Here is a 27880-nt window from a genome sequence, read left to right as displayed (position 1 = left end):
TTAACTCCAATCTCTTAAAAACAGCATGGCACCTTGTTTTGCTGGTGCTGTATCTAATCATGTATTACTGAATTACTTGTTTTTTTAAGATTTTTTTAACCATAAAAGTGCTATCATCCGTAGTTAATTATGATGTATGTTTACAAGTCCTATTTGATATTGGTACAAACTGGAGAAATTGGGGTCATTCACACGTGTCTGAAGTCTGTGCTGGAATGTATGATAATAATATTAAAGTTAATGATGACAAACTTATAGCTATTTATCTGAAAGCATAAGATTTTTAGTCGTGATATTTGGATCATAGAGTTTGCAGGTGTGACATACTTTGAAATGTCCAAGTTAATCAAATTGTCAGAAATTCAAGTTCATATGTGTGAAATATACCTGTAAATTCGAACTCTTCAAGAATGAAAATGCCTAGTGCTATGATATTTGGCCTGTATCTTGCAGGAGTGAAGAGTTACCAAGTTCATTCAAATAAATAGCAAAATTCAATATGATCGCTTTGGCGTTTTAATTGGCTTTTTTGGGGAAATAAATCAGTTTTATTAACCGTTATATACACTAAACTTGGGATAGCATGTTGTATTAACATCATTATTTAAACTAAATGAGTGATAGTTAATTTTTAAATGTCATTATTGGTAAACTAAATAACCACAACATCAAAACTATCAGTTATCATTAAAATCATTGGGATATAACATGATAAGTCATTTTTTGTCCAAGGCAAAGTTGTAGCAAACCTCCTCAACAAAAATATCAGATGTTAAATCAAATTTCAATTGGAGTGTTTAATAATTGCACCAAAATCATTCATTTAACTTTGCATTTTAAGTGTCATTGAGCTAACCCAGTTTGTCCAAATCCTGAGAAGTTGATAATAGTGTTACTACTGACCCGTGTAACCCTACAGTATTCTATCATTGTGTCATAGGAGCTGTGGCTGGAGTAGGTTTACCTCCTCCTCAATTTGTACCTGGGGAAAGGTCCCACATATCCATATATATTTATTATCTAAATGTCTCATTACTGAGATATTGTTGTGAATGCAAGTCTATAATGTTAGTGATCTGCAATGGTTAAGTAAAGTATATGTTTATATGATACTTGTTCTTTGTTCATTTTTATCTCACATTTACCTTCTTATCTTTTGCTAGTTTGACCATGAACAAACAGGTGGAAATATCGACAGAAGACACAAGCAATCTGTACGACCAAAGTAGCTTTCTGTACGACCAAAGTAGTAGTGTCATTGGCAAAAATACCACGCCCAATTACCGTATGACAAAATTGATGGCAGTTCAGAAACTGAACACAAGATTTCGGAATGACCACAGTTATGATAGATATATGCAACACATACCCGATTTCTGTATAACAAATATAATGGTAATATAGGAACTAGACTCCAGATTTCGGAGTGATCACATAGAACATGTAACACACCTTATATTGAACAAGGCAATGTATTTCAATCAATCCATAGTCCCTCATTATCTTACTTTACCGAGATGTACACCTATCTCGGGACCAACTTTAGTATAAAAAAAAACTAAAAAAAAAAACTAAAAAGAAACACCTATCGCGATAAATGTATATTTTCAGTGATGGCAGTCCAAGGCTTTTGCTACTCTTAATTCTGTCATCTGTGATAAACCTGGATACCAAATTTGGCTACTTCAGGGGAAATAGTATAGAAGATAAACTTTTGACCAACTTTTTCAATGGCTTCAGTGGTCAATGCATATATCACATTGACCTATTTCACGTAAATTGCACTACCATCGTAAGGTATACCTGTATACCTAATTGGTTAATTCTAGTGAAAAAGTATAGAAGGTATTCTCTGGGCAATTTCTTTCAAAACATAGGTCATAGTGACCTGCTTCTCGTATCCTGCACTCCACGATCCCAAGATGTACTTTCATACTAAATCTCGTTGTTCCAGTTGAAATGAGCCCCGGACTAGCTTTTTCAAAGGTTAAGGTCAAAGGTCAAAGCATATATAGCTCACAGTGACCTACTTCTCTACTCCTTCAATACCAAATTTGGTTACTCAAGATGAAAAAGTATATAACTGATTAAGATACGTCCTGACAATTTTTTTCAAATGTCATAGCATTGATACCATACACTAAATGTTGAGGTAACCGAATTGGCAGCAGACGTCAAATGATTGAAAGAAGGTGTAAAATTTCGAGCCGGCGTAAGTGCCGATAGCAGAAGTCAGATTGAGAACGCCAACATATATGTTAACATACTCCGAATGTGGGGATGGACAAAGATATTGTAACATTATTTAGCAGGAATTAGTTTGAGCTTGAACAACATGGTTAAAGCAGTGGTAGTCGACACTAGCTTCGGGATGATCCAACAATGGTTGCAAACACTAGATTTTGGGACCATCAAGGAACATTACAGGGATACCATTGAAAAACTACAAGAACAATACCGGGAGGATCAGTGTCATCTGATTCCTAGTAATGGCACGTCCTCAAAGTAAGAAGAAGGGTAGTGTCAACAAGTATAATCAAAACCGTCGATATTTATATCACACAAGGAAATAGTTCCTTCTACTTCTTTATGAGATAAATATGGCGACCATACACTAACCCATAGCCTTCATCAACTTGCATCACTCGAAACGCTGTTTGGTGAGCTTGTTTATGTGCATTCTACATCTATAGCGGAAAATCGTGATGATGTGCTGAGCAAGCATGTTAATATCGAAAAACTGTGACATGAAAAAGGAAAGAAAGGGAATTATCATCACGATCGTTAATTCGAAATAGTCATGTTTATCATACAACTCGGCTGTGAACAGTCTCTATTGGTCATAGAAGTAAATATTGAGTTTGCGGCTGAGGTAGATTGTATCCTTCATTTAAAACTTAGGTTGGTAGGTATAAGGGTATTGACTTGGTCAATATATCTGAAAGTGAAATTGAAGGATTTTTGCAAGATCTTTGTTACCTGTCCTGATGAGCCATTCGTTAAATTCAGCTTCACATAAAAAAAATAAAAAATCGCCGCTGAGTGTAAGTCTATAAGACTTGATCTCGATACCGATTTACGTTTGACTATGAGACAGTTTATTGAAATGAGCAGATGCTTGCGACCCACTCAGGTATTATCAGACGATGGCATTATTGATGTGAAAAAATCCCGACGAGACGGACTCTTGACGATCTCCGCCTGGTGTGCGGCAGAGAAACAGGATATTGAGACGGTTCTTTACTTAGTCGAACATTTACACTTGGCTACATAGTCTGACGTACAGAAATGATGGCATTTGCAGTAGAGAAATGCGAATATTGGCACCGCTATGCAGACATTATTTGACAATTGTAAGTTAAACTAAATACGGGCACCTAAAACTGACACTCTCGACGCGGTACTCGTGTAGTCAACATTTCCGAACTAATTATTCTTTCAAAAACGGTGTGTATATTAAAAATTGCATAAATACATGTATATTTGAGTTTTCATTGGTAAGTGTTGGATATATATGTGCCCCAAAACAAACAAGCGTTCATCCACCTGTCATTTAGCAGGGACAACTCGTACTGCCAAACCCGTTGTACCGCCAAAAAATGTCCTTGAACGGAAGGTGGCGGTATATCGGGGTTTTACTGTATATATACTTACTGATACGCACTGTTTTACTGTTTATGTCGCTTATATTTCGCGGAACTTAAATTTTTGTTATTGACAAGCGCCGCAACTTCGTTATCATTCTGAAAGAGATTCATTTAGATTATATACTGTATTATTAACGGTTTGCGCTAATCTTAAATCACGCAAATTACCGCATACAATAATTGAGCTGATCATATATAAAATTTAAATTTGTGTAAAAGAGAACATATTAATTTCACTTTTACATATTTTCAAAAAAATAAGCATTTGATATACATATGCAAGAAAGTAAATAGGTAAAATAAAGAAAGCATTCCCAAATTTCGGGCAGTTTAATACCAATACGTATAGACACATCGAGGTGTACGTATGGAGAACTCGGCTGGGCATGTATTTACAATCCGATGTTATCAAGCGCAATCCTCTACAGAACTCTTAGAGGGGAACGACCGTGACAAAGAGGTCGTACGCATGGAACTGTGATCTCGACTCTAAGAGGGGTTTGGAACAGTCCTGTCAGATATAAATTACCCGCCATGCACTTTACCACCCCGTTCTCAATTTTACCTGTCTAATCAACTTAACGACATGTTTCCACAGTTTCCAACTCTGATATCATTATACAAAATCACATCCAAACAGAATAATTTGTGTAGGTCTGGATTTTAAATCAAAACAGGATTAATACATTGATAAACATATTGATATGAACATTTTTTTCGACGGATTTATCATAGCCATACAAGATATATACGACTAACAAGTGCCCCTGTTCTAAAGCGAAACAAAGGTATTCAACAGTAAGGTTCCGTCATTAAAACGTGGTGGTGAACGTGAACGTGTACGTGGTGTGAAGTAGAAGCTTGACGAAGTTATGTGATTTTCAATTGTGAGATCGGATTACAAAGGTAAGAATTATACTGAATTATTTATCTGTACAGTGGGAAATATATCTAAAACCTATTATCACATAACACCATTCATTCCAATTTTATCAATATTGCATAGAAAGACGTACCGAAATTTACGCTCATAAATTCTTTAAACTATCATAATTGTTACATTCCAACACAATTATTAATTGTAGATTTGATTCATGTTCATTTAATGTTTTGCTGAATACGTTTTGATCAGATAGCACGGCGATAGTGGGACATTAATTAAGTATACCGCGCTAGAGTGTGTTATGGGTAGGTACTACACCGTCTATACCTTTCTAGTCTAATTATAATATCTGCCTTATATTTAATCTTCAAAGTTGCACCATGAATCTCTATTACATACCAATTTTCGGAAATATCGTAAAAAACAAGTATTTATATAAACCACCAATAACATTTCTTTAAATTTCATATGTTTATGCAAAGCCATGGGGAGGTCAATGGTTGGAAGAATATCTCTGATAAATAGTCTTCGATCACACGGGAATCGAACCCGGACGACCGTGTGGAAGACAGTTTCTTTTTTAGACTAATCCACCCATAATATGTTATGAAATATAACAAAGCATAATAGAAAATGTTTTATTTATTTCCAATTACGATACCAGTAACTCCTCAAAAGTGCAAAGAGGAGGCGTATTCAGTCGAATAGGGAACAATATCAGTTATCACGGGTACCGTCTATTTATCTGTCGATCATGTATAGTGTTGCATATTATTGTGTTTTTTCCCTGTCCTGTATTTTAGTGATGGGTTCCGTTGCCAGTTTAATATTCCTGCCTGACTCGGAGTGTTTGGTGGTCAAGGACAAGATTAAGTCTACGGACTCTAACTGGATAACGACCCACGCCATAGCAACAGAACGTACGTGACGATATGGTAATGGTGACGATAGATTATGCCAAGCCGAAATAACATTTTTTTCCAATGCTCCTTGAATAAATGTAAAGTTGGCTTGCCATTATCGATACTGTATCTTACTCGTAATGCAGGAGAGTACCACCTATAACGCTGAGAGGTCTCAGTAGAGAGACGGGTTTCACTGGTAAGATGGACAGGTCTCGCCAAAATGGAAGTTCTAGTCAGTTAACAGGAGAAGTAGCACTGGTAGGTTAGACGTTGTCTTTCCTGTAATTTTGAGAGTCTCGTAAATAGGGTGGAGAGATGAGTTCCGGTAGTAAGACGGAATTGTCTCGTCGGATTGGTTCGGGAGTTCTCGTCAGTTAGGAGATAGCACCGGTAGGGTGGAAGAGTCTCATTTATCAGACAGGTAGAGATGCCTCTCTTTACTTTAAGACACCAACTTTAAGAACAAAATAAACCGTTGTAGAGAAGTCTTGTCAGAAAGGTGACACCTAGTTGTTACATGAAGAGATCTCATCACGGAGACGTATCACCTGTAAATGTTGACATTTCACCGAAACACTCTTCTATGTAAATGTCTTGCCATTGACATTTAAACAGCGTGTTTATAACAGATAATTATATTACAGTGAGTATAGCGGAGACGGAGAGACTGTGGTTCCGGTTCCGCCAGCTCGGCTGTAACAAAGAGGGAATTGTCACAGAATCTACTGTACAAGGCATCAAATATGACGCCTTCGCCAAAGGGGTAAGTACACCCAACAAATATGACGCCTTCTTCAAAGGGGTGAGTACACCCAACAAACAGTATGCCTTCATCAAAGGGAGTGAGTACTCCCCACAAACATGACGGATTCGTCAAAGGGGGTGAGTACACCCCACAAACAGTATGCCTTCGTCAAAGCGGTGAGTACACCCTACAAACAGTATGCCTTCGTCAAAGAGATAAGTACACCCTACAAACAGTATGCCTTCGTCAAAGAGGTGATTACACCCCACAGACAGTATGCCTTCGTCAAAGGGTTGAGTACCCCCTACAAACAGTATGCCTTCGTCAGAGGTTTGAGTACTCCCCACAAACATGAGGCATTCGTCAAAGGGCGTTAGTACACCCCACAGACAGTATGCCTTCGTCAAAGGGTTGAGTACACCCTACAAACAGTATGCCGTCGTCAAAGGGGTGAGTACACCCTACAAACAGTATGCCTTCGTCAAAGGTTTGAGTACTCCCCACAAACATGACGCATTCGTCAAAGGGCGTGAGTACACCCCACAGACAGTATGCCTTCGTCAAAGGGGTGAGTACACCCCACAAACAGTATGCCTTCGTCAAAGAGATGAGTACACCCTACAAACAGTATGCCTTCGTCAAAGAGATGAGTTCATCATACAAACAGTATGCCTTCGTCAAAGGGGTGATTACACCCCACAAACAGTATACCTTCGTCAAAGGGATGAGTACACCCCACAATCAGTATGCCTTCGTCAAAGGGATGAGTACACCCCACAAACATGACGCCTTCGTCAAAGGGGTGAGTACACCCCACAAACAGTATGCCTTCGTCAAAGGGGTGAGTACACCCCAAAGACAATACGCCTTCGTGAAAGGGGGTGACTACACCCCACAGACAGTATGCCTTCGTCAAAGGGGTGAGTACACCCCAAAGACAGTACGCCTTCGCGAAAGGGGGTGAGTACATCCAACAAACAGTATGCCTTCGTCAAAGGGGTGACTACACCCCAAAGACAGTACGCCTTCGTGAAAGGGGGTGAGTACATCCTACAAACAGTATGCCTTCGTCAAACGGGATGGGTACACCCTACAGGCAGTACGCCTTCGTCAAAGGGGTGAGTACACCCAACAAACAGTATGCCGTCGTCAAAGGGGGTGAGTACACCCCACAGACAGAATGCATTCGCCAAAGGGGGTGAGTACACCCCACAAACAGTATGCCTTCGTCAAAGGGGTTAGTACACCCAACATACAGTATACCTTCGTCAAAGGGGGTGAGTATACCCAACAAATATGACGCCTTCGTCAAAGGGGTGAGTACACCCCACAAATATGACGCCTTCGTGAAAGGGGTGAGTACACCCCAAAAATATGACGCCTTCGTCAAAGGGGGTGAGTACACCCAACAAATATGACGCCTTCGTCAAAGGGGTGAGTACACCCTACAAACAGTATGACTTCGTCAAAGGGGTGAGTACACCCCACAAACAGTATGCCTTCGTCAAAGGGGTTAGTACACCCAACATACAGTATACCTTCGTCAAAGGGGGTGAGTATACCCAACAAATATGACGCCTTCGTCAAAGGGGTGAGTACACCCCACAAATATGACGCCTTCGTGAAAGGGGTGAGTACACCCCAAAAATATGACGCCTTCGTCAAAGGGGGTGAGTACACCCAACAAATATGACGCCTTCGTCAAAGGGGTGAGTACACCCTACAAACAGTATGACTTCGTCAAAGGGGTGAGTACACCCCAAAGACAGTATGCCTTCGTCAAAGGGGTTAGTACACCCAACATACAGTATACCTTCGTCAAAGGGGGTGAGTATACCCAACAAATATGACGCCTTCGTCAAAGGGGTGAGTACACCCCACAAATATGACGCCTTCGTGAAAGGGGTGAGTACACCCCAAAAATATGACGCCTTCGTCAAAGGGGGTGAGTACACCCAACAAATATGACGCCTTCGTCAAAGGGGTGAGTACACCCTACAAACAGTATGACTTCGTCAAAGGGGTGAGTACACCCCAAAGACAGTATGCCTTCGTCAAAGGGGTTAGTACACCCAACATACAGTATACCTTCGTCAAAGGGGGTGAGTATACCCAACAAATATGACGCCTTCGTCAAAGGGGTGAGTACACCCCACAAATATGACGCCTTCGTGAAAGGGGTGAGTACACCCCACAAATATGACGCCTTCGTGAAAGGGGTGAGTACACCCCAAAAATATGACGCCTTCGTCAAAGGGGGTGAGTACACCCCACAGACAGTATGCCTTCGTCAAAGGGGGTGAGTACACCCAACAAATATGACGCCTTCGTCAAAGAGGTGAGTACACCCCACAAACAGTATGCCTTCGTCAAAGGGGTGAGTACAACCCAAAGACAGTACGCCTTTGTGAAAGGGGGTGACTACACCCCACAGACAGTATGCCTTCCTCAAAGAGGTGAGTACACCCCACAAACAGTATGCCTTCGTCAAAGGGGGTGACTACACCCCACAGACAGTATGCCTTCGTCAAAGGGGTGAGTACATCCAACAAACAGTATGCCTTCGTCAAAGGGGTGAGTACAACCCAAAGACAGTACGCCTTTGTGAAAGGGGGTGACTACACCCCACAGACAGTATGCCTTCCTCAAAGAGGTGAGTACACCCCACAAACAGTATGCCTTCGTCAAAGAAGGTGTGTACACCCCACAAACAGTATGCCTTCGTTAAAGGGGGTGACTACACCCCACAGACAGTATGCCTTCCAAACAGTATGCCTTCGTCAAAGGGGTGAGTACACCCCAAAGACAGTACGCCTTTGTGAAAGGGGGTGACTACACCCCACAGACAGTATGCCTTCGTCAAAGAGGTGAGTACAACCCACAAACAGTATGCCTTCGTCAAAGGGGGTGACTACACCCCACAGACAGTATGCCTTCGTGAAAGGGGGTGACTACACCCTACAAACAGTATGCCTTCGACAAAGGAGTGATTACACCCCACATATATGACGCCTTCGTCAAAGGGGTGAGTACATCCTACCAATATGACGCCTTCGTCAAAGGGGTGAGAACCCCAACAAATTTGACGCCTTCGTCAAAGGGGTGAGTACACCCAAAAAACAGAATGCCTTCGTCAAAGGGGGTAAGTAAGCCCCACAAACAGTATGCCTTCGTCAAAGGGGTGAGTACATCCCACAAATATGACGCCTTTGGCAAAGGGGGTGAGTACACCCAACAAATATGACGCCTTTGTCAAAGGGATGAGTACAGCCCACAGACAGTATGCCTTCGCCAAACGGGGTGAGTACACCCCAGAAACAGTATGCCTTCGTCAAAGGGGGTGAGTACACCCCACATACAGTATGCCCTCGTCAAAGGGGTAGAGTACACCCCACATACAGTATGCCCTCGTCAAAGGGATAGAGTACACCCCACATACAGTATGCCTTCGTCAAAGGGGGTGAGTACGCCCAACAAATATGACGCCTTCGACGATGGGGTGAGTACACCCCACAGACAGTATGCATTCGTCAAAGGGGGCGAGTACCCCCCACATACAGTATGCCTTCGTCAAAGGGGGTGAGTACACCCCACAGACAGTACGCCTTCGTCAAAGGGGTGAGTACACCCAACAAACAGTATGTCTTCGGCAAAGGGGGTGAGTACACCCCAAAAACAGTATGCCTTCGTCAAAGGGGGTGATTACATCCAACAAACAGTATGCCTTCGACAAAGGAGTGAGTACACCCAACAAATATGACGCCTTCGTCAAAAGGGTGAGTACACCCCACAGACAGTACGCCTTCGTCAAAAGGGGGTGAGTACACCCAACAGACAGTATACCTTCGTCAAAGGGGGTGAGTACACCCCACAAACAGTATGCCTTTGACAAAGGAGTGAGTACACCCCACATATATGACGCCTTCGTGAAGGGGGTGAGTACACCCCACAGACAGAACGCCTTCGTCAAAGGGATGAGTACACCCTACAAACAGTTTGCCTTCGTCAAAGGCGTGAGTACACCCCACAGACAGAACGCCTTCGTCAAAAGGGTGAGTACACCCCAAGTATGCCTTTGTCAAACGGATGAGTACACCCCACATACAGTATGCCTTCGTCGAAGGGGTGATTACACCACACAAAAATGATGCATAGGGGGTGAGTACACCACACAAATATGACGCCTTCGGCAAAGGGGTGAGGACACCCTACAAACAGTTTGCCTTCGTCAAAGGGCGTTCAAAAGGGGGTGAGTACACCCTACAAACATTTTGCCTTCGTCAAAGGGGTGAGTACACCCTACAAACAGTATGCCTTCGTCAAAGGGGGTGAGTACACCCAACAAATATAACGCCTTCGTCAAAGAGGTGAGTACACCCCAAATACAGTACGCCTTCGTGAAAGGGGGTGACTACACCCCACAAACAGTATGCCTTCGTCAAAGGGGTGATTACACCCTACAAACAGTATGCCTTCGACAAAGGAGTGAGTACACCCCACATATATGACGCCTTCGTCAAAGGGGTGAGTACATCCTACAAATATGACGCCTTCGTCAAATGGGTGAGAACCCAAACAAATATGACGCCTTCGTCAAAGGGGTGAGTACACCCAACAAACAGTATGCCTTCGTCAAAGGGGGTGAGTACACCCCACAGACAGTATGCCTTCGTCAAAAGGGTGAGTACACCCCACAAACAGAGGCCTTCTTCAAAGGGGGTGAGTAAGCCCCACAAACAGTATCCCTTCGTCAAAGGGGTGAGTACATCCCACAAATATGACGCCTTCGTCAAAGGGGGTGGGTACACCCAACAAATATGACGCCTTCGTCGATGGGGTGAGTACACCCCACAAACAGTATGCCTTCGTCAAAGGGGGCGAGTACACCCCACATACAGTATGCCTTCGTCAAAGGGGGTGAGTACACCCCACAGACAGTATGCCTTCGTCAAAGGGGTGAGTACGCCCCACAAACAGTATGCCTTCGTCAAAGGGGGTGAGTGCACCCCACAGACAGTTACCTTCGTCCAAGGGGGTGAGTACACCCTACAAACAGTTTCCCTTCGCCAAAGGGGTGAGTACCCCCTACAAACAGTATGCCTTCGACAAAAGGGTGATTACACCCCACAAACAGGATGCCTTCGTCAAAGGGGGTGAGTGCGCCCCACAGACAGTTACCTTCGTCCAAGGGGGTGGGAAAACCCTAAAAACAGCATGCCTTCGTCAAAGGGGGTGACTACACCCCACAGACAGTATGCCTTCGTCAAGGGGGTGAGTACACCCTACAAACAGTTTGCCTTCGTCAAAGGGGAGAGTACACCCTACAAACAGTATGCATTCGTCAAAGGGGTGAGTACACCCAACAAACAGTATGCCTTCGTCAAAGGGGGTGAGTACACCCCACAAACAGTATGCCTTCGTCAAAGGGCATGAGTACACCCTACCAACAGTTTGCCTTCGTCAAAGGGGTGAGTACACCCTACAAACAGTATGCCTTCGTCAAAGGGAGTGAGTACACCCCAAAGACAGTATGCCTTCGTCAAAGGGGTGATTACACCCCACAAACAGTATGCCTTCGTCAAAGGGGGTGAGTACACCCCACAAACAGTATGCCTTCGTCAAAGGGGGCGAGTACACCCCACAAATAGTATTCCTTCGTCAAAGGGGGTGAGTACACCCCACAAACAGTATGCCTTCGTCAAAGGGCGTGAGTACATCCTACAAACAGTTTGCCTTCGTCAAAGGGGTGAGTACACCCTACAAACAGTATGCCTTCGTGAAAGGGGTGAGTACACCCCACAAACAGCATGCCTTCGTCAAAGGGGTGATTACACCACACAAAAATGATGCATTCGTCGAAGGGGTGAGTACACCCCACAAATATGACGCCTTCTTCAAAGGGGGCGAGTACACCCAACATCTATGACGCCATCTTCAAAGTGTATTGTTCAAGGGAGAGGTGAGTAAACTCATGAGTAAAGAATGAGGTTGTTTTATCAAACAAGACGCCTTCACAAACCGGTGAGTATATCCCTTTACAAACGATGTTTTTGTCAAGGGACGAGTGAAATGGGGCACGACACATTTCTCAATGGATGGACAGTTTTTGTATCTCGGCGTAATTTTAAAACGGTAAAAAGTGTATATTATATTTTCCTTTATTGAAGTAAATTATTTCATTGATGAAAACATTGATGGCCACAGTTACATCTTTTGAGTAGTAGCACGGTTCATAACATACACACTTTACAGATAATATAATATACACACTTTACAGATAATATAATATACACACTTTACAGATGATATAATATACACACTTTACAGATGATATAATATACACACTTTACAGATGATATAATAAACACACTTTACAAATGATATAATATACACACTTTACAGATGATATAATATACACACTTTACAGATGATATAATATACACACTTTACAGATGATATAATATACACACTTTACAGATGATATAATATACACACTTTACAGATGATATAATATACACACTTTACAGATGATATAATATACACACTTTACAGATGATATAATATACACACTTTACAGATGATATAATATACACACTTTACAGATGATATAATATACACACTTTACAGATGATATAATATACACACTTTACAGATGATATAATATACACACTTTACAGATGATATAATATACACACTTTACAGATGATATAATATACACACTTTACAGATGATATAATATACACACTTTACAGATGATATAATATACACACTTTACAGATGATATAACATACACACTTTACAGATGATATAACATACACACTTTACAGATGATATAATATACACATTTTACAGATGATATAATATACACACTTTACAGATGATATAACATACACACTTTACAGATGATATAACATACACACTTTGCAGATGATATAAGATGATATAATATACACACTTTACAGATGATATAATATACACACTTTACAGATGATTTAATTTGAAATGAATAGTACTCCTCTACATTTTTAAATTAATAAATTAAGGGGTTTTACGCACATGCCCCTCTGTTTCAACAGTAGCTTAGACAATTTTGATTGTTTATTTGTCTGGCCCCTAGCATCACCGTTGAGTCCTAGAATGAAAAAAAATATATATTGCATTGCAATTCATAGTTGGCATTTGTTATGAATTACCAAATTTAAAAAAAAATGTGTGCGTCTGTTGCATGCATTTTTTAATATGACCAATAATTAGTTATGAGGCTGTTCAGACAATACCTTATTGATAATTAAATGTTTAAGACAGGCTAGTCACAATAATAGTACTGTTGAAATATCATAACAAAGACTTGAAAACGTATTTGAACTTTTTAAAAATCTAGAACTTTTTTTTTAGATATTGAAGATGTTCCTGTCTAGTAAAAAGAAGTTGACATTTGAGAATTTCCTTCGAGGGATGAAGTGGTGTGAGGCTGGAGACACGGACACCAAGCTGCGAGGTTCGTACTTCTGTGTGCAAGGCAGAAGAGTATGTTGTATACTGAGTAATAGAACCAAAGAAACCAAACTCTGAGGTTTGCATTTCGGTGTGGGAGGCACGAGAGTTATTGTAATTGTTGTATGAAGGACATTTCTGTGTGGGAGGCACGAGGGGTATAGTAATTGTTGTATGAAGGACATTTCTGTGTGGGAGGCACGCGGGTTATAGTAATTGTTGTATGAAGGACATTTCTGTGTGGGAGGCACGAGTTATAGTAATTATTGTATGAAGGACATTTCTGTGTGGGAGGCACGAAAGTTATAGTAATTGTTGTATGAAAGATATTTCTGTGTGGGAGGCACGAGGGTTATAGTAATTGTTGTATGAAGGACATTTCTGTGTGGGAGGCACGAGTTATAGTAATTTTTGTATGTAGTTGGAATTTTTTATTTGTGCATATACCAGTCCTGCAGAATGACGAAATGTCGATATCGTATATAAACGTTTTTAAATGGCCATTTTTTATTTTATTCAGATTAATATTGAAGTAAGCACGATTAATATTAAGTGGGACATTCTGAGAGTTTTTTATGGTTGTTTTATCTGCTTCAGCTATTTTCAACCTGCTAGGAAGTGCAAAGAATGTGACACGGGCAAACTTTATAAAGGTCTTGGAAATAGTATATCACAACCCAGAAGATAAAAAGGTAAGCGTATTTTTGGCCATATCAAGAGCTTACAGGCGACATGTTGTACATATTTATCTTCTTTTTATAACGGACAGAGATGCGCCGATTTCTCATCACAACCCTTGAACTATGGCCATAGTTTTTTTCTTATGCAAGATATCAGACGACAATAAAACCGAACAAAAATTGACATCACTTTAACGTCAAACGTACTATTTCGCATTTGAAACATTTGTAAAAGTACAGATTTTTTTTATTAGATATTATCTCGAATTTTGAAGGAATTCTAGTTAATGGACATTTCCTTATTGCATGTTTGTAAGAATGTCAGTCTTTTGCAAGGCCATACCTGGAATTGCGGACGTCGTGTTTAACCAAATGGACTCGGACAAAAATGGTGAGTTCAACAGTCAACGTTCGTATTATTCTTCGTTGGTAACTCGTATAATACTGAATATTGTAAATACTAGGTTATTGTCCTGACAGACGAGGCTCTTCCATATTACAGACTGAATGGGCGTTGCGTTATGTTTTGCTACATTTAATATTGCATTCAGTTATCGAAGTGTTACACATGTTGGTTATTAAAAATGATTAAAAAAATCTCTACAGCATCTGAAGAAAGCTTCTATATTCATTTAAAATTCATTTAAAATTTCAACTAAAATTTACACAGGAAACTTTAGCGAGAAGGAGTTTGTCGACGGAATTAAAAGAGCCATATCTGAAGAAATACTTCAGCAAGTTCTTCAGTTCGAAGTGTTGCCAAATTACATGAGGGAACGTCTCTACGAAGACTTACCCGAGGTTGGTATTGCAAATAATGCTCACCCTCAACCACTTTTTCTCTAAGATTAGCATCCATTTGCATCCCATTTTATCCCCTTCAATTTAGACTAACTATCCCCTTAGACTAAAACTTTCTCATCCTTTTCCACTGAAACTCCATACTGGAAATCATTTCCCAATTTCCATACTAAAATGGACAAACTGTTTTCTATGTATTTTTCTTACAAGATATTGCGTTGTACAGTTCCAGATGGACGTGGCGCTGGCCAGTGGAGAAACTAGCGCGGCACCGACCCCCTCACCGAGCACCTTTATCGGCGGGTTTTCGACGGCACGAGCCAGCCCGTCCGACCGTACCATCAAGCACCTGACAGATAAGATCTATACCAAGGATCTGGAACGCCTTTGCAATAAGCTTGGCCTCACCAAGGAGGACTATGACGAATTGAAGGGGAAATCTCGGGATAATAAGCATCTGGTTAGTTTTAAATACAAATTAACAAAATTTAAACGGATTGATTGAACAAAGAGAACGGTAAAATTCCCTTTCAAGTAGCCAGGATTTTGTCCCGGAAAGGGCTTTGTAACATAAGCATGGGTGGACTTTATCTGCTGTGACATAATACCCAAGATGCTATACAGCAGTCCTGATTAACGGCATAGTTTGGTATGTAAGGGGACATCCTGAACGACACAGGATTTATGTGGGTTCCTGGTGTGTTTTCTTTTGATTTATAGGGGCTTCTGGTTCTTTTTTATGGCGCATTGGTATAACCAGAGATGTATATATACTACTGGCTTTATATGTCTCTGGTATAACCATTATGTCGACAGCAATAACTAGCAGAATACTTCTTTAGTTACGATTTCAACTGTGTTTCATTATCCGATTGCGTCATACTGCATTTTCAATTACGTCATTTGGTAGACATTTCCAAAGATCTACGACTCTACGACAAAGAGTTTCACTGGCTACTTTAATCCTTCTTGGTTCCTATCTAGATGATATCGCTTAGTACTGAAATAAGTTAATTTGTTAAACAAGTTGTGCCTGTCTAGCTTGTCAATTCCTTTCCGGATTCATTCGAACCTGTCATTCCTTAAATTTGAACACAGTAGTGCTCGTAATCCTGACTTGAGTCTCTCAGGATAGGACGGTACCCAGTTGTATCAGCATAGGACGGTACCAAGTTGTGTATAGGACGGTACCAAGGTGTATCAGCATAGGACGGTGCCAAGTTGTATCAGCATAGGACGGTACCCAGTTGTATCAGCATAGAACGGTACCCAGTTGTATCAGGATAGGACGGTACCCAGTTGTATCAGCATAGGACGGTGCCAAGTTGTATCGGCATAGGACGGTACCAAGTTGTATCAGCATAGGACGGTACCAAGTTGTATTAGCATAGGACGGTACCCAGTTGTATCAGCATAGGACGGTACCAAGTTGTATCAGCATAGGACGGTACCAAGTTGTATCAGCATAGGACGGTACAAAGTTGTATCAGCATAGGACGGTTCCCAGTTGTATCAGCATAGGACGGTACCAAGTTGTATCAACATAGGACGGTACCAAGTTGTATCAGCATAGGACGGTACCAAGTTGTATCAGGATAGGACGGTACCCATTTGTATCAGCATAGAACGGTACCCAGTTGTATCAGGATAGGACAGTACCAGGTTGTATCAGGATAGGATGGTCCCCAGTTGTATCAGCATAGGACGGTACCCAGTTGTATCAGCATAGGACGGTACCCCGTTGTATCAGCATAGGACGGTACCCAGTTGTATCAGCATAGAACGGTACCCAGTTGTATCAGCATAGGACAGTACCCAGTTGTATCAGCATAGGACGATACCAAGTTGTATCAGCATAGGACGGTACCAATTTGTATCAGCATAGAAGGGTACCCAGTTGTATCAGGATAGGACAGTACCATCTTATCGGACGGTACCCAGTTGTATCAGCATAGGACAGTACCCAGTTGTATCAGCATAGGACGATACCAAGTTGTATCAGCATAGGACGGTACCAATTTGTATCAGCATAGAAGGGTACCCAGTTGTATCAGGATAGGACAGTACCAGGTTGTATCAGGATAGGATGGTACCCAGTTGTATCAGGATAGGACAGTACCAGGTTGTATCAGGATAGGATGGTACCCAGTTGTATCAGTATAGGACGGTACCCAGTTGTATCAGCATAGGACGGTACCAAGTTCCATCAGGATAGGACGGTACCAAGTTGTATCAGGATAGGATGGTACCAATTGAGATGTATCAGGATAGGATGGTACCAAGTTGTATCAGGATAGGATGGTATCAATTAAGTTGTATCAGGATAGGACGGTATCCAGTTGTATCAGCATAAGACGGTACACATTTGTATAATGATATGAAGATACCCATTTGTATCAGGATATGACGATACCCAGTTGTATCGGGATAGAACAGTACCCATTTGTTTCACCATAAGACGGTTCCCATTTGTGTCAGGATAGGATGGTACCTATTTGTATCAGGATAGAACGGTATCCAGTTGTGTCAGGATAAGATGGTACCCATTTGTATCAGTATAGAACGGTACCCGGTTGTGTCAGGATAGGATGGTACCCATTAGTATCAGGATAGAACGGGACCCAGTTGTGTCGGGATAGAACGGTACCCAGTTGTATCAGTATAGAACGGTACACAGTTGTGTCAGGATAGGATGGTACCCATTTGTATCAGGATAGGACAGTACCCATTTGTGTCAGGATAGGACGGTATCCAGTTGTATCAGCATAAGACGGTACACATTTGTATAATGATACGAAGATACCCATTTGTATCAGGATATGACGATACCCAGTTGTATCGGGATAGGACAGTACCCATTTGTGTCAGGATAGGATGGTCCCCATTAGTATCAGGATAGAACGGTACCCAGTTGTGTCAGGATAGAACGGTACCCAGTTGTATCAGTATAGAACGGTACCCAGTTGTGTCAGGATAGGATGGTACCCATTAGTATCAGGATAGAACGATACCCAGTTGTGTCAGGAAAGGATGGTACCCATTTGTATCAGGATAGAACGGTACCCAGTTGTGTCAGGATAGAACAATACCCAGTTGTATCAGTATAGAACGGTACCCAGTTGTGTCAGGATAGGATGGTACCCATTTGTATCAGGATAGAACGGTACCCAGTTGTGTCAGGATATGACGATACCACGTTGTGTCAGGATAGGATGGTACCCATTTGTATCAGGATAGAACGGTTCCCAGTTATGTCAGTATAGAACGGTTTCTATTTGTATCAGGATAGAATGGTACCCAGTTGTGTCAGGATAGGATGGTACCCATTAGTATCAGGAAATGACGATACCCAGTTGAGTCAGGATAGGATGGTACCCATTTGTATCAGGATAGAACGGTACCAAGTTGTGTCAGGATAGGATGGTACCCATTAGTATCAGGATATGACGGTACCCAGTTGTGTCAGGATAGAACAGTACCCATTTGTATCAGGATAGAACGGTACCCAGTTGTGTCGGGATAGGATGGTACCCAGTTGTGTCAGGATAGAACAGTACCCAGTTGTGTCAGGATAGAACAGGACCCAGTTGTGTCAGGATAGAACAGTACCCACTTATGACTTTTCAAGGTCTCGCCCAGTTGTGTCAGGAGAGAACAGTACCCATTTGTATCGGGATAGAACAGTACCCATTTGTATCAGGATAGAACAGTACCCATTTGTATCAGGATAGGACAGTGTTAAGTTGTACCAATGTTTATCATCTTCATGAAAGTAATGTTAGTTTGTATCAGATTTTCGAGAAGACATGCAAAGTTATAGTCATTAAGATCAATCCATTGTAACATCAATGACTTTCCTTTCAATTGTATTTTCAGGCAACATTGATCTTAATGAAGTATAGAGAAAAGTCCGGAGGTCAGACTAACAGCAAAGAGTTGGAGAAGGCGCTTCGAGATGCAGGAATGATTGAAGCATCCCAACTACTAGCACCATGAGGACAACTAAGTTGATATCCATATTAATTCAACGCCACTTTAAAATGACTAAGTCATATTGAGGCGCAACAAATATTGCCAATAAGTCGATACATCAGCATAAGTACTATTGAGGATAAAATGCAGTATGAGGTGCCGCAACTATTGTCAGCATAATTTACCACTATATAAGAAATCCCAACCACAACAGGACCTGCATGCACTGCCCTATTAAAGTAACTACTATAAACATGATGACAGCTTGACTGATCGCACTATGGAGGTCATTGTGATGGATTTTCATTGTGCAGAGTTAGCACTTCATTGTGAATATTCTTTAAGCCACTGCACTGATAATAGGGGCATGAGAAAACAAAGTAAACTTATGACTTTTCAAGGTCTCGTTGTCACTTATTTGCGAAAATGAAATGGCTTTGATTCATTGAAGGTCACGGGTCAAGTTTCGCACTCAAACATATTTTCTGAAGAACCATGGCCTAGAGCTAATTTCAGAATATTTTATTAAATCGAAAAGATTTAAAGGGAATTTGGCAGCAGGTTTGGTTTAGATACTTATTAATACAATTTGGTAATATTATTGTATGGTTCTAATATGTATTTAGGCACAAAAAAAGAAAGAATTGTTGACATTATTAATCCAATATATAACAAGGTCACAGTGACCTACTTATCAACAATGTGCTGTTCTTTTTCGATAATTTTTAATATTTGAAGCTTAAGTGTTATGCAATACACCAAAATGATGAAGAAACTTTTAAAAAATAACATGTAGTTTTGCCAAAAAGCGCCCATTTGTGATTTTGATCCCACACTTTACCCCCCTGATATCTCAGAATGGTCTCCAAGCTGATCTTCATTTCATGCCATATTATGAAGGCATAACCCCAAGGTATGAATATACAAAAAATAAAACTTATAGGTGATAGCCACCAGAAAGCCCAAATTGGGCACCCCTCCTTTGTTAAACCACTTTAACTACATCTGAAAATCGACAAGGCCTAGAGTCGTTACACTTGGTCAGTACTTCGCATGCTATGAATTTTATTGAAACTGCACCTGGAGAATGGCAAGGGCTTGAAGTCATCATATCTGGCCAGTAGCTTGCTGAAGACTTAAAGAATGTCAACATTGGATGGACAACAGATTCTGCACCAACGCTTAATTTGATTACAGGCATTTGTGAAGTTCAGTGCAGCCATTTGCTCAGATTGCCTGCATTTGACTTTGTGATGTATTTATAGTAAATAAATTGGTAGAGGAAAAACACCTAATCACTTTGGTGTAGTTATTTGCAATATGCCAGCACTCACTTGACCTGGGCTTTTTTGAGGCCCCAAAATGATATTTGACTATTTCACATTTTTTGACTCTACAAAATTAATGGAATTAAGACATTTTGCACCAAATAAACATAGCTGTTCAGAACACCTGCAAATGACTTGGTTATTTAACATGTTTAAAGTTGATTATAACAAAGTAGAAAAAATAACAATCACTTCTGTGTAGATATTTGAAATATGCTAGCACTGTCTCAACAAAGGTTACAAACGCATGATCTCTAAAACATCAGATACTTCCAGTTTTTGTTACTTTATAAAGGACGTGAACTTTCTTTTAAAATTCTCTCAAACAATGTTAAAACTAGAAGCACAGGTACTAACCTCGTCTGTCAATACACCCATAATATAAACTATTGGGTGTATTGACGGACAAGGCTTGTACCTGTGCTAGAAGTGTATGCCATTGGCATTAAATAATTCAATTCCACTCAAAAATTAAGAAATGAGGTACAATACCAATAAAATGTCTGAAACACAAAATATCTTGCCATTGAAAAAAATCCTAATGTACAAATCAGTCAAGTTGGCAGGAAGGAGTACGCACACGGGGCAAGATTACGTTTAAGGACAGACAGACAACCTGTAAACCCCCACCCCTCTTTGATCAGCAATCACTGCTAACATCATTATTCATTGCTTGAAGATATCTGGAACCAGAGGTTATGCTGGAAAAAATTAGCTGTAAATAACATATTCTTTAGATTTTCTTAGCTTTGACTTTGATTGTAAAAAATCAATTTATTCCAAATTTATTACTCCCAAGTAGATGTGTCAGGATATCCAGGTCTATATACACTGAAGATGCAGGAGGAAGGTCCTTCTAAGGACTGAGACCCAAGTCTGTACAAGCTGACATTCTTTATTGATCAAACAGTTCATACAGAGAGACTTCATTCATGAAAACTTGAATGAGGAAAATGCTTTATTGTCATCACAGCGCTTCAGTAGGTCCTGCTTCTTTCTTACACTTTTACCCTAAAACACACAAACAAAACCAATCAGGATTTCAACAAGTACAGAAACTAAATGGTTACTGTCAGCACTATGACAAAAATAAACACACAAAAAAGTAAAAGAATGTCCTTACATGAAGCATAAATGTGACCAATCACATATAAAATGATATGTCACTTAATTATGTAATGCCTTATATATATTGTCCATAAGGATTGAAGTGCAATATTTGCTTATTTGTTATAAAAAAGCATTTGTCTAGACAGCTGTACAGCTAAATATCAGTTTGTCTGGTATGAATATCAGGGTTTCTATCAAGCTTTCTATCATATAAATTAATAAACATACACCAACAACCAAAATGCTGTCAGACAAAATGATGTGAAATTAAGATATGTCAAACAAAAAAACCCAATTGGTTTGATCCTACTGTGAGTATCATTTATGAATAACAGTAGTTCTTGCCTCATTGTTGCTCGCATCTATCAACTCTCTGGCAAGCATATCTGTGAATCTTGTTTCCCTTTCCTTCTCCATAGCACTTTTTACAAGGAACCTCATGGCTTTAGCTGTTTGTGTGCTAGGATTACAAGCAATGGGAACCTGAAAACAACGATCATACGATAAATATCAGCAATAATGATCTCACAGATACCTGCATATACACAGCACAAGAATGTATCAGCTACCAACAAGGCAAGTGATATGTTATACACCACACTTCCTAAGTACACCTAACCTAACATACACAGTAGAAAGGATGTATAAAATACACCACACTTACATAGGATGTACCTACGCATACAGATGTGACATACACTTCACAGCACAGAAACAAGGATGTGTCATACACTGCATATACACAGCACAAGGATGTGTCGCATACCACACATACACATCACAATGATGTGTCTCATACCAAATCTACACAGCACAATGATGTGTCTCATACCAAATCTACACATTACAAGGATGTGTAATATACCAAATCTACACAGCACAATGTGTCTCAATCTACACATTACAATGATGTGTCTCATACGAAATCTACACATTACAATGTGACTCATACCAAATCTACACATTACAAGGATGTGTAATATACCAAATCTACATATTACAAGGATGTGTCTCATACCAAATCTATACATTACAAGGATGTGTCTCATACCATATCTACACATTACAATGATGTGTCTCATACCAAATCTACATATTACAATGATGTGTCTCATACCAAATCTACACATTAAAATGATGTGTCTCATACCAAATCTACACAGCACAATGATGTGTCTCATACCACACATACACAGCACAATGATGTGTCTCATACCAAATCTACACATTCCAATGATGTGTCTCATACCAAATCTACACATTACAAGGATGTGTCTCATACCAAATCTACACATTACAAGGATGTGTCTCATACCATATCTACACATTACAATGATGTGTCTCATACCAAATCTACACATTACAAGGATGTGTCTCATACCAAACATACACATTACAAGGATGTGTAATGTACCAAATCTACACAGCACAATGATGTGTCTCATACCACACATACACAGCACAATGATGTGTCTCATACCAAATCTACACATTATAAGGATGTGTTGCACACCACACCTACACTGTGTGTCACACACACCATTTCATAAAAAAAACATTTAACACTAGATCAACATGAGATTTGAACCTCATTCAAACTTCAGAAGAATACATCCTAAACATTAATTTACCTCATACATGACCCCGCCTCGCAGGACTCTAGTTGTATGAACATTGGGGCGACAGTTTTCCAGAGCTTCAAGGAACACATTGATAGGATTAAGTTCTATTTCATCTCTTTCATCTTCTTTTGCCTTGTGATACTTCTCTAACTGTAAAATCTTCACCTTCATAAAAGTCTATAAAAAAAGGAAAGAAACAAAACCTTGCTTTATACATGATGTATTATATGTACCGTATATATTAACAATATGATAAGATGATAACAAAAAACAGTTATGTCCAAGGTACTTCTTGGGGTATATATTATTTCATACATATTATATAACACATACATATTATATAGGACAAAATATTGGTTGTTTAAGATACAAGTTAGCCTACATTGATTTTGAAATTCTGCCCTTAAAATTAATTTCTATGCTCGGATTTTGTTGTTGTTTACTATCCAATATTGTCTAAAACATATCAACATTAAATATTTACATCTCAAAGACCTTAATACATTTTGAGTATAGAGCAGTTAGGTCTTGACCTCTATTGTACAATAATAAATATGTGTTGGAATTTTCAGTAAATGTTGGTAATTGTGGGATTATGTTGGCAGATAAAATGAACTATATACACATTCTTGTGTCCAACATCTTGAACTGTCACTCATTAGGAGACAATGTTAAAGGATTTTCCTTTGACAGTCTGACTCAATATTAAATACATATATGAATGTGATGGTGGTCTCTACCGATCAATTACGGATTCTCATGGAGTAAAATCAGTGATTGCCTTGATGAAGGTTTAGAAGTGATGTAATGTAGTAGGACGAGAATAGTGATAAAGATAGTGCCGTCGCTGGGGCTGGAACCCTCGACTCTCCAGCCCGATGCTTTACCACTGAGCTAAAGGGAAATTCCCTACAGCTGACGCTTGTAAGGCAACTTAATCAATGCACATCTGTTACAGTAATATGCAATGGGTTTTCATTTATACAGCTGGTATACAGTAATATCTTCATTAAACTTGACTAATCCCACAGCTTTAATTATGATAATCTGAATTACCTCTTCTACAGATTCCCTTGCCAACTTCTTCTTTCCTTTTTTCATCACAATGTTGATAAATTTCCTATGAAAAAAACCCATAGGTATGAAAACAAAACAAAAAACGTAGGTATGAAAACAAAAAAAAACATAGGTAATAAACTGGACATCTATCTCACAATCACTTTTTTTGAGAATACAATTATTATTACAAGAATGTCTACAAGAATGTAACTTTAAAATAACTTATTTTCTGTAGATACAAAAAAGGTGACTTTTTTTGGTCATCCATATATATACAGAAATTCCCCAACACTTTTTTCCACTGATGTTATACTCAATTCAAGAAAGTTGCTCATTATACTTATGAAGTGATCCATACGAAAGCCTATTGAACTCATTTTCGTAAGAGAAAAAACTTTTTATTATTGCGAAATAACTTTCGTGAAACTATCGCGTGATAACGTGAACCTTTCGCGAAATAACACGAACGATACTATATAAACAAGTTGCTAATGCAACTTTTTAAAACAATAGAAATTAAATTACAACAAGAGGCCCAGAGGGCCTGTATCGCTCACCTGGATATGTTAAAAGAACTTGGTATGAGGTAAAGATATAGCACTCCATGGTAGCCTTTGGTAGGTACTGTATGTCTATATGAAATTTCAGAAAGATCCATCCAGTATTTCTGGAGATATAGCAGCGAGAACAAACTTCAAATGTCAAAATCCAAGATGGCGGACAGGTGGCTATCTTGTTTTAATGAATACAACCTTATAGTAACAGGCACTAATAGACAAATTGATGGAGACAAAATTAGGATAAAATCTCGTAATCCCTACGGTAGAAGAAGGATTTCAACCGTTTTACCTCTATTTCTGCTATTGGGCCCCTCTTCTCTGCCCCTAGGGGGTGGGGGGGGGGGGCACACCCACTGTTTATACAAAATTGAGTGCCCTTGGCCTAAGTATGTTCCAGACTAAATAAGGATGAAATCCCTTAATCCTTACAGAAGAAGAAGGATTTTAAATGTGTTACCTCTATTTCCCCTATTGGCCCTGCTTCTCTGCCCCTAGGGGAGGCCGCACCCACCGTTTATGCAAAATTGAGTTCCCTTGGCCTTAGGATGCTCCAGACCTAATTGGGATGAAATCCCTCAATACCTATGCTAGAAGAAGGATTTTATAGGTTTACCTCTATTTCCCCCATTGGGCCCTGCTTATCTGCCCCTAAGGGGGTCACACCCACCGTTTATACAAAATTGAGTCCCCCTGGACCAAGGATGCTCCAGACTATATAAGGATAAAATCCCTTAATCCCGATGGTAGAAACAGTATTTTAATGGTTTGACCTCTATTTCCCCTATTGGGCTCTGTCCTCTGTCCCCAGTGGGGCACACCCACTTAATTGAGTCCCCTTGGCCCAAGGATGCTCCAGAACAAATTTAGTTAAAATCCACAAATTTAAAGCCGTTCTGGACTAGTAGCATTTTAAAGGAAAAAGTTGATGGACAGAACATTAGTTAGGTTTTATTTTGAACTTGGCCTATCCCAAGCTGAATCTTGATTTTTTTTGCAATAGCAGATAAAATCATCATAAGTAAGACGACATTAAAGAGAATATTGAAACCATTACATTTAACGAGAAGGAAACATTATTCTGATGTATGTGATAGGGATTGCAGGGAGTATGCATTCTTAATGAACTGCAGAATTCTGGACAACTTCATGGTTATAGATGGATGCATAACAAACGCGTACAGGGCTGGTGTTACTGTTCCCCGCAACACAATGTATCATCTAGTAAAAGTTCAAGATCCGGATGCATCATGGGCTTTTAAGGCGGAAACGGAAACAACTACATAGACAGCAATATGTTAGTAATGCTCCTGATTACGTATGGCATGTTGATTCATACGACACGCTGAAACCATATGGCATAGCCATCAATGGGTGTATTGATGGATATTCTAGGAAATGGTCTGGGTCAGGTACTTGTGTCTGACTACGGCATGGTATTCCAGTGTGCTGGCACTATAAAGTCGGCCCGAGTTAGTTCCAGTACAAGTAGTCCAGAAACACTCACCACATACAAACACGTATCATTCACCAATGATACCGTCTGCATATGACCTTAGATGTTACGTGGACGTTATTCAACAACAACACCTTGGCATAGATCAACAATATTTTCGAATATTTTTAGTACATGTATAGTGTAATTGAAAGCACGACCGACGCTTGGCTGGATTCAATACATTATTGGAAAATGTTCGTTCTTTGGGATCAGTTTCAATCAATTGCTCAAATGACGGTGACTTTCAAAGCGCTGTCCTGTCATTGGCCTTCACATGATGTTAGACAGACATATTTACAGCGTATTACAAGATAATCGCCTTATTAAAGCACTGACATTGATTCCAAAAACATTAATATTCGGATTGAATGTTCTTTTTTCATGGCATGTGTATGTAAGCCACTGCACTTCATAGAATCAGGGGGAAAAAACATTCAATCCCTATGATGCGACCCAAAATCTACTATCATACACATGTCACTGCTTTTCTGTTTTACAGAGACTTGGCTAAGTTAGTGGAAAACACACACCAATATATCCAGTGGATTAGATATGCGTGGTAGACCAATTATTATGTACACACTACCAGAACTTTATAACAAGCAACACTGCCTTTGTTACGTAGATGAAAATGAAATACTGGGTTGATGTTTGTGCTGAAAAAACTATACCCCTAGTCAAAATTTTCATGCGATACCATGCAAAGGTAAAACCGCTTTTTATAACAAGTTTCGCGTTACTACATGTTAGTTACACGTTATATCACAATAGTTTTGCGTTATTTCGTGTTATACAGCAAAAAAAGGGGTTTTTTTTCTCTTAAGAAAATGAGCTCAATAATAGGCTTTCATAAATCAATGCAAGTCCATTGACCATATAGATTTATGTTCATATAAATATTTAGTACATGTATGTTTCCTAATGCTATATATCTTATAAGATTTGTATGCCATGTCTATATACTCACTGAACTTCAGGGACAAAGGTGAATGACAAGGACTGTTCTGTCCTTGGTGCCATTATTGGTCGGAACAGCCTTTGGTCAGTAGGCAAAATTGGCTTCTTCAGATCTTTTTCGTTTATAGTGGGCTCTAAATACTGTGCAGCGTACCATTTTGAACGTGTTTGTATAAAGCTGTAAACAACAAAGAAACATTTTTCCATCAAGTTGCACAACAATTTGGTTGCAGTGCGAAGACAATAAACCTTTTATTAAATCATCTGAACATAAATGAGTTGATAATCACCAGATGCAATTATGTAATTGCATTATTTCTTCAAGTGATTGCATGGATATTCCTTGGTCTTCCTGTATATGCCCAAACTATCCTAAACCACTTGAAAATAGACAATTAAAAGTGTAGCACCCTTACACAAGGCCCACCTTGACACAACTTCACAATAACGACCAATTTAATTTGGCCTGCATACAGCATCATTGGGGGTTGCCAATGGAACGATGTGTTCTTTTCACAGGTAAATTCAGATTCTTTTATCATATGATGAGTAATATAAGCTTACAGCACAGAATTAGATTGAGCCAAAAAATGTAGCTGTGTGTCCCTTCCCTCCCCCCCCC

At 39.8% G+C, this 27880-nt stretch overlaps 2 protein-coding genes across 2 annotated transcripts in view; one reads left to right on the top strand and one right to left on the bottom strand.

The window, feature by feature from the left end:
- Positions 1 to 4472: 4472 nt before the first annotated feature.
- LOC110453675 lies at positions 4473 to 21104 on the top strand. The gene is made up of 9 exons (XM_021502734.1): positions 4473 to 4553; positions 5334 to 5450; positions 6080 to 6198; positions 13576 to 13678; positions 14272 to 14366; positions 14691 to 14745; positions 15025 to 15155; positions 15382 to 15615; positions 19032 to 21104. The coding sequence occupies exons 2-9, from the start codon at positions 5336 to 5338 to the stop codon at positions 19149 to 19151; spliced, it is 972 nt and encodes a 323-aa protein (XP_021358409.1). The 5' UTR covers positions 4473 to 4553; positions 5334 to 5335; the 3' UTR covers positions 19152 to 21104.
- A 232-nt stretch (positions 21105 to 21336) lies between these two features.
- The window catches only part of LOC110453676 (28S ribosomal protein S7, mitochondrial-like), an 8737-nt gene continuing 2193 nt past the window's right edge, over positions 21337 to 27880 (bottom strand). Inside the window, exons 2-6 of the mRNA XM_021502736.1 lie at positions 27269 to 27436; positions 24244 to 24307; positions 23197 to 23364; positions 21911 to 22048; positions 21337 to 21466 (exon numbers count right to left, since the gene is read on the bottom strand). Of these exons, the coding sequence (XP_021358411.1) occupies positions 21386 to 21466; positions 21911 to 22048; positions 23197 to 23364; positions 24244 to 24307; positions 27269 to 27436 (619 nt within the window). The 3' untranslated portion in view covers positions 21337 to 21385. The remainder of the gene's footprint in view (positions 21467 to 21910; positions 22049 to 23196; positions 23365 to 24243; positions 24308 to 27268; positions 27437 to 27880) is intronic.

This window comes from Mizuhopecten yessoensis, unplaced genomic scaffold (genome assembly GCF_002113885.1).
Source record: "Mizuhopecten yessoensis strain PY_sf001 unplaced genomic scaffold, ASM211388v2 scaffold7479, whole genome shotgun sequence".
Classification (NCBI taxonomy): Eukaryota; Metazoa; Mollusca; class Bivalvia; order Pectinida; family Pectinidae; genus Mizuhopecten; species Mizuhopecten yessoensis.
The sequence above is the reverse complement of the archived record's forward strand: the minus strand, read 5'-3'. Positions and strand labels throughout refer to the sequence as shown.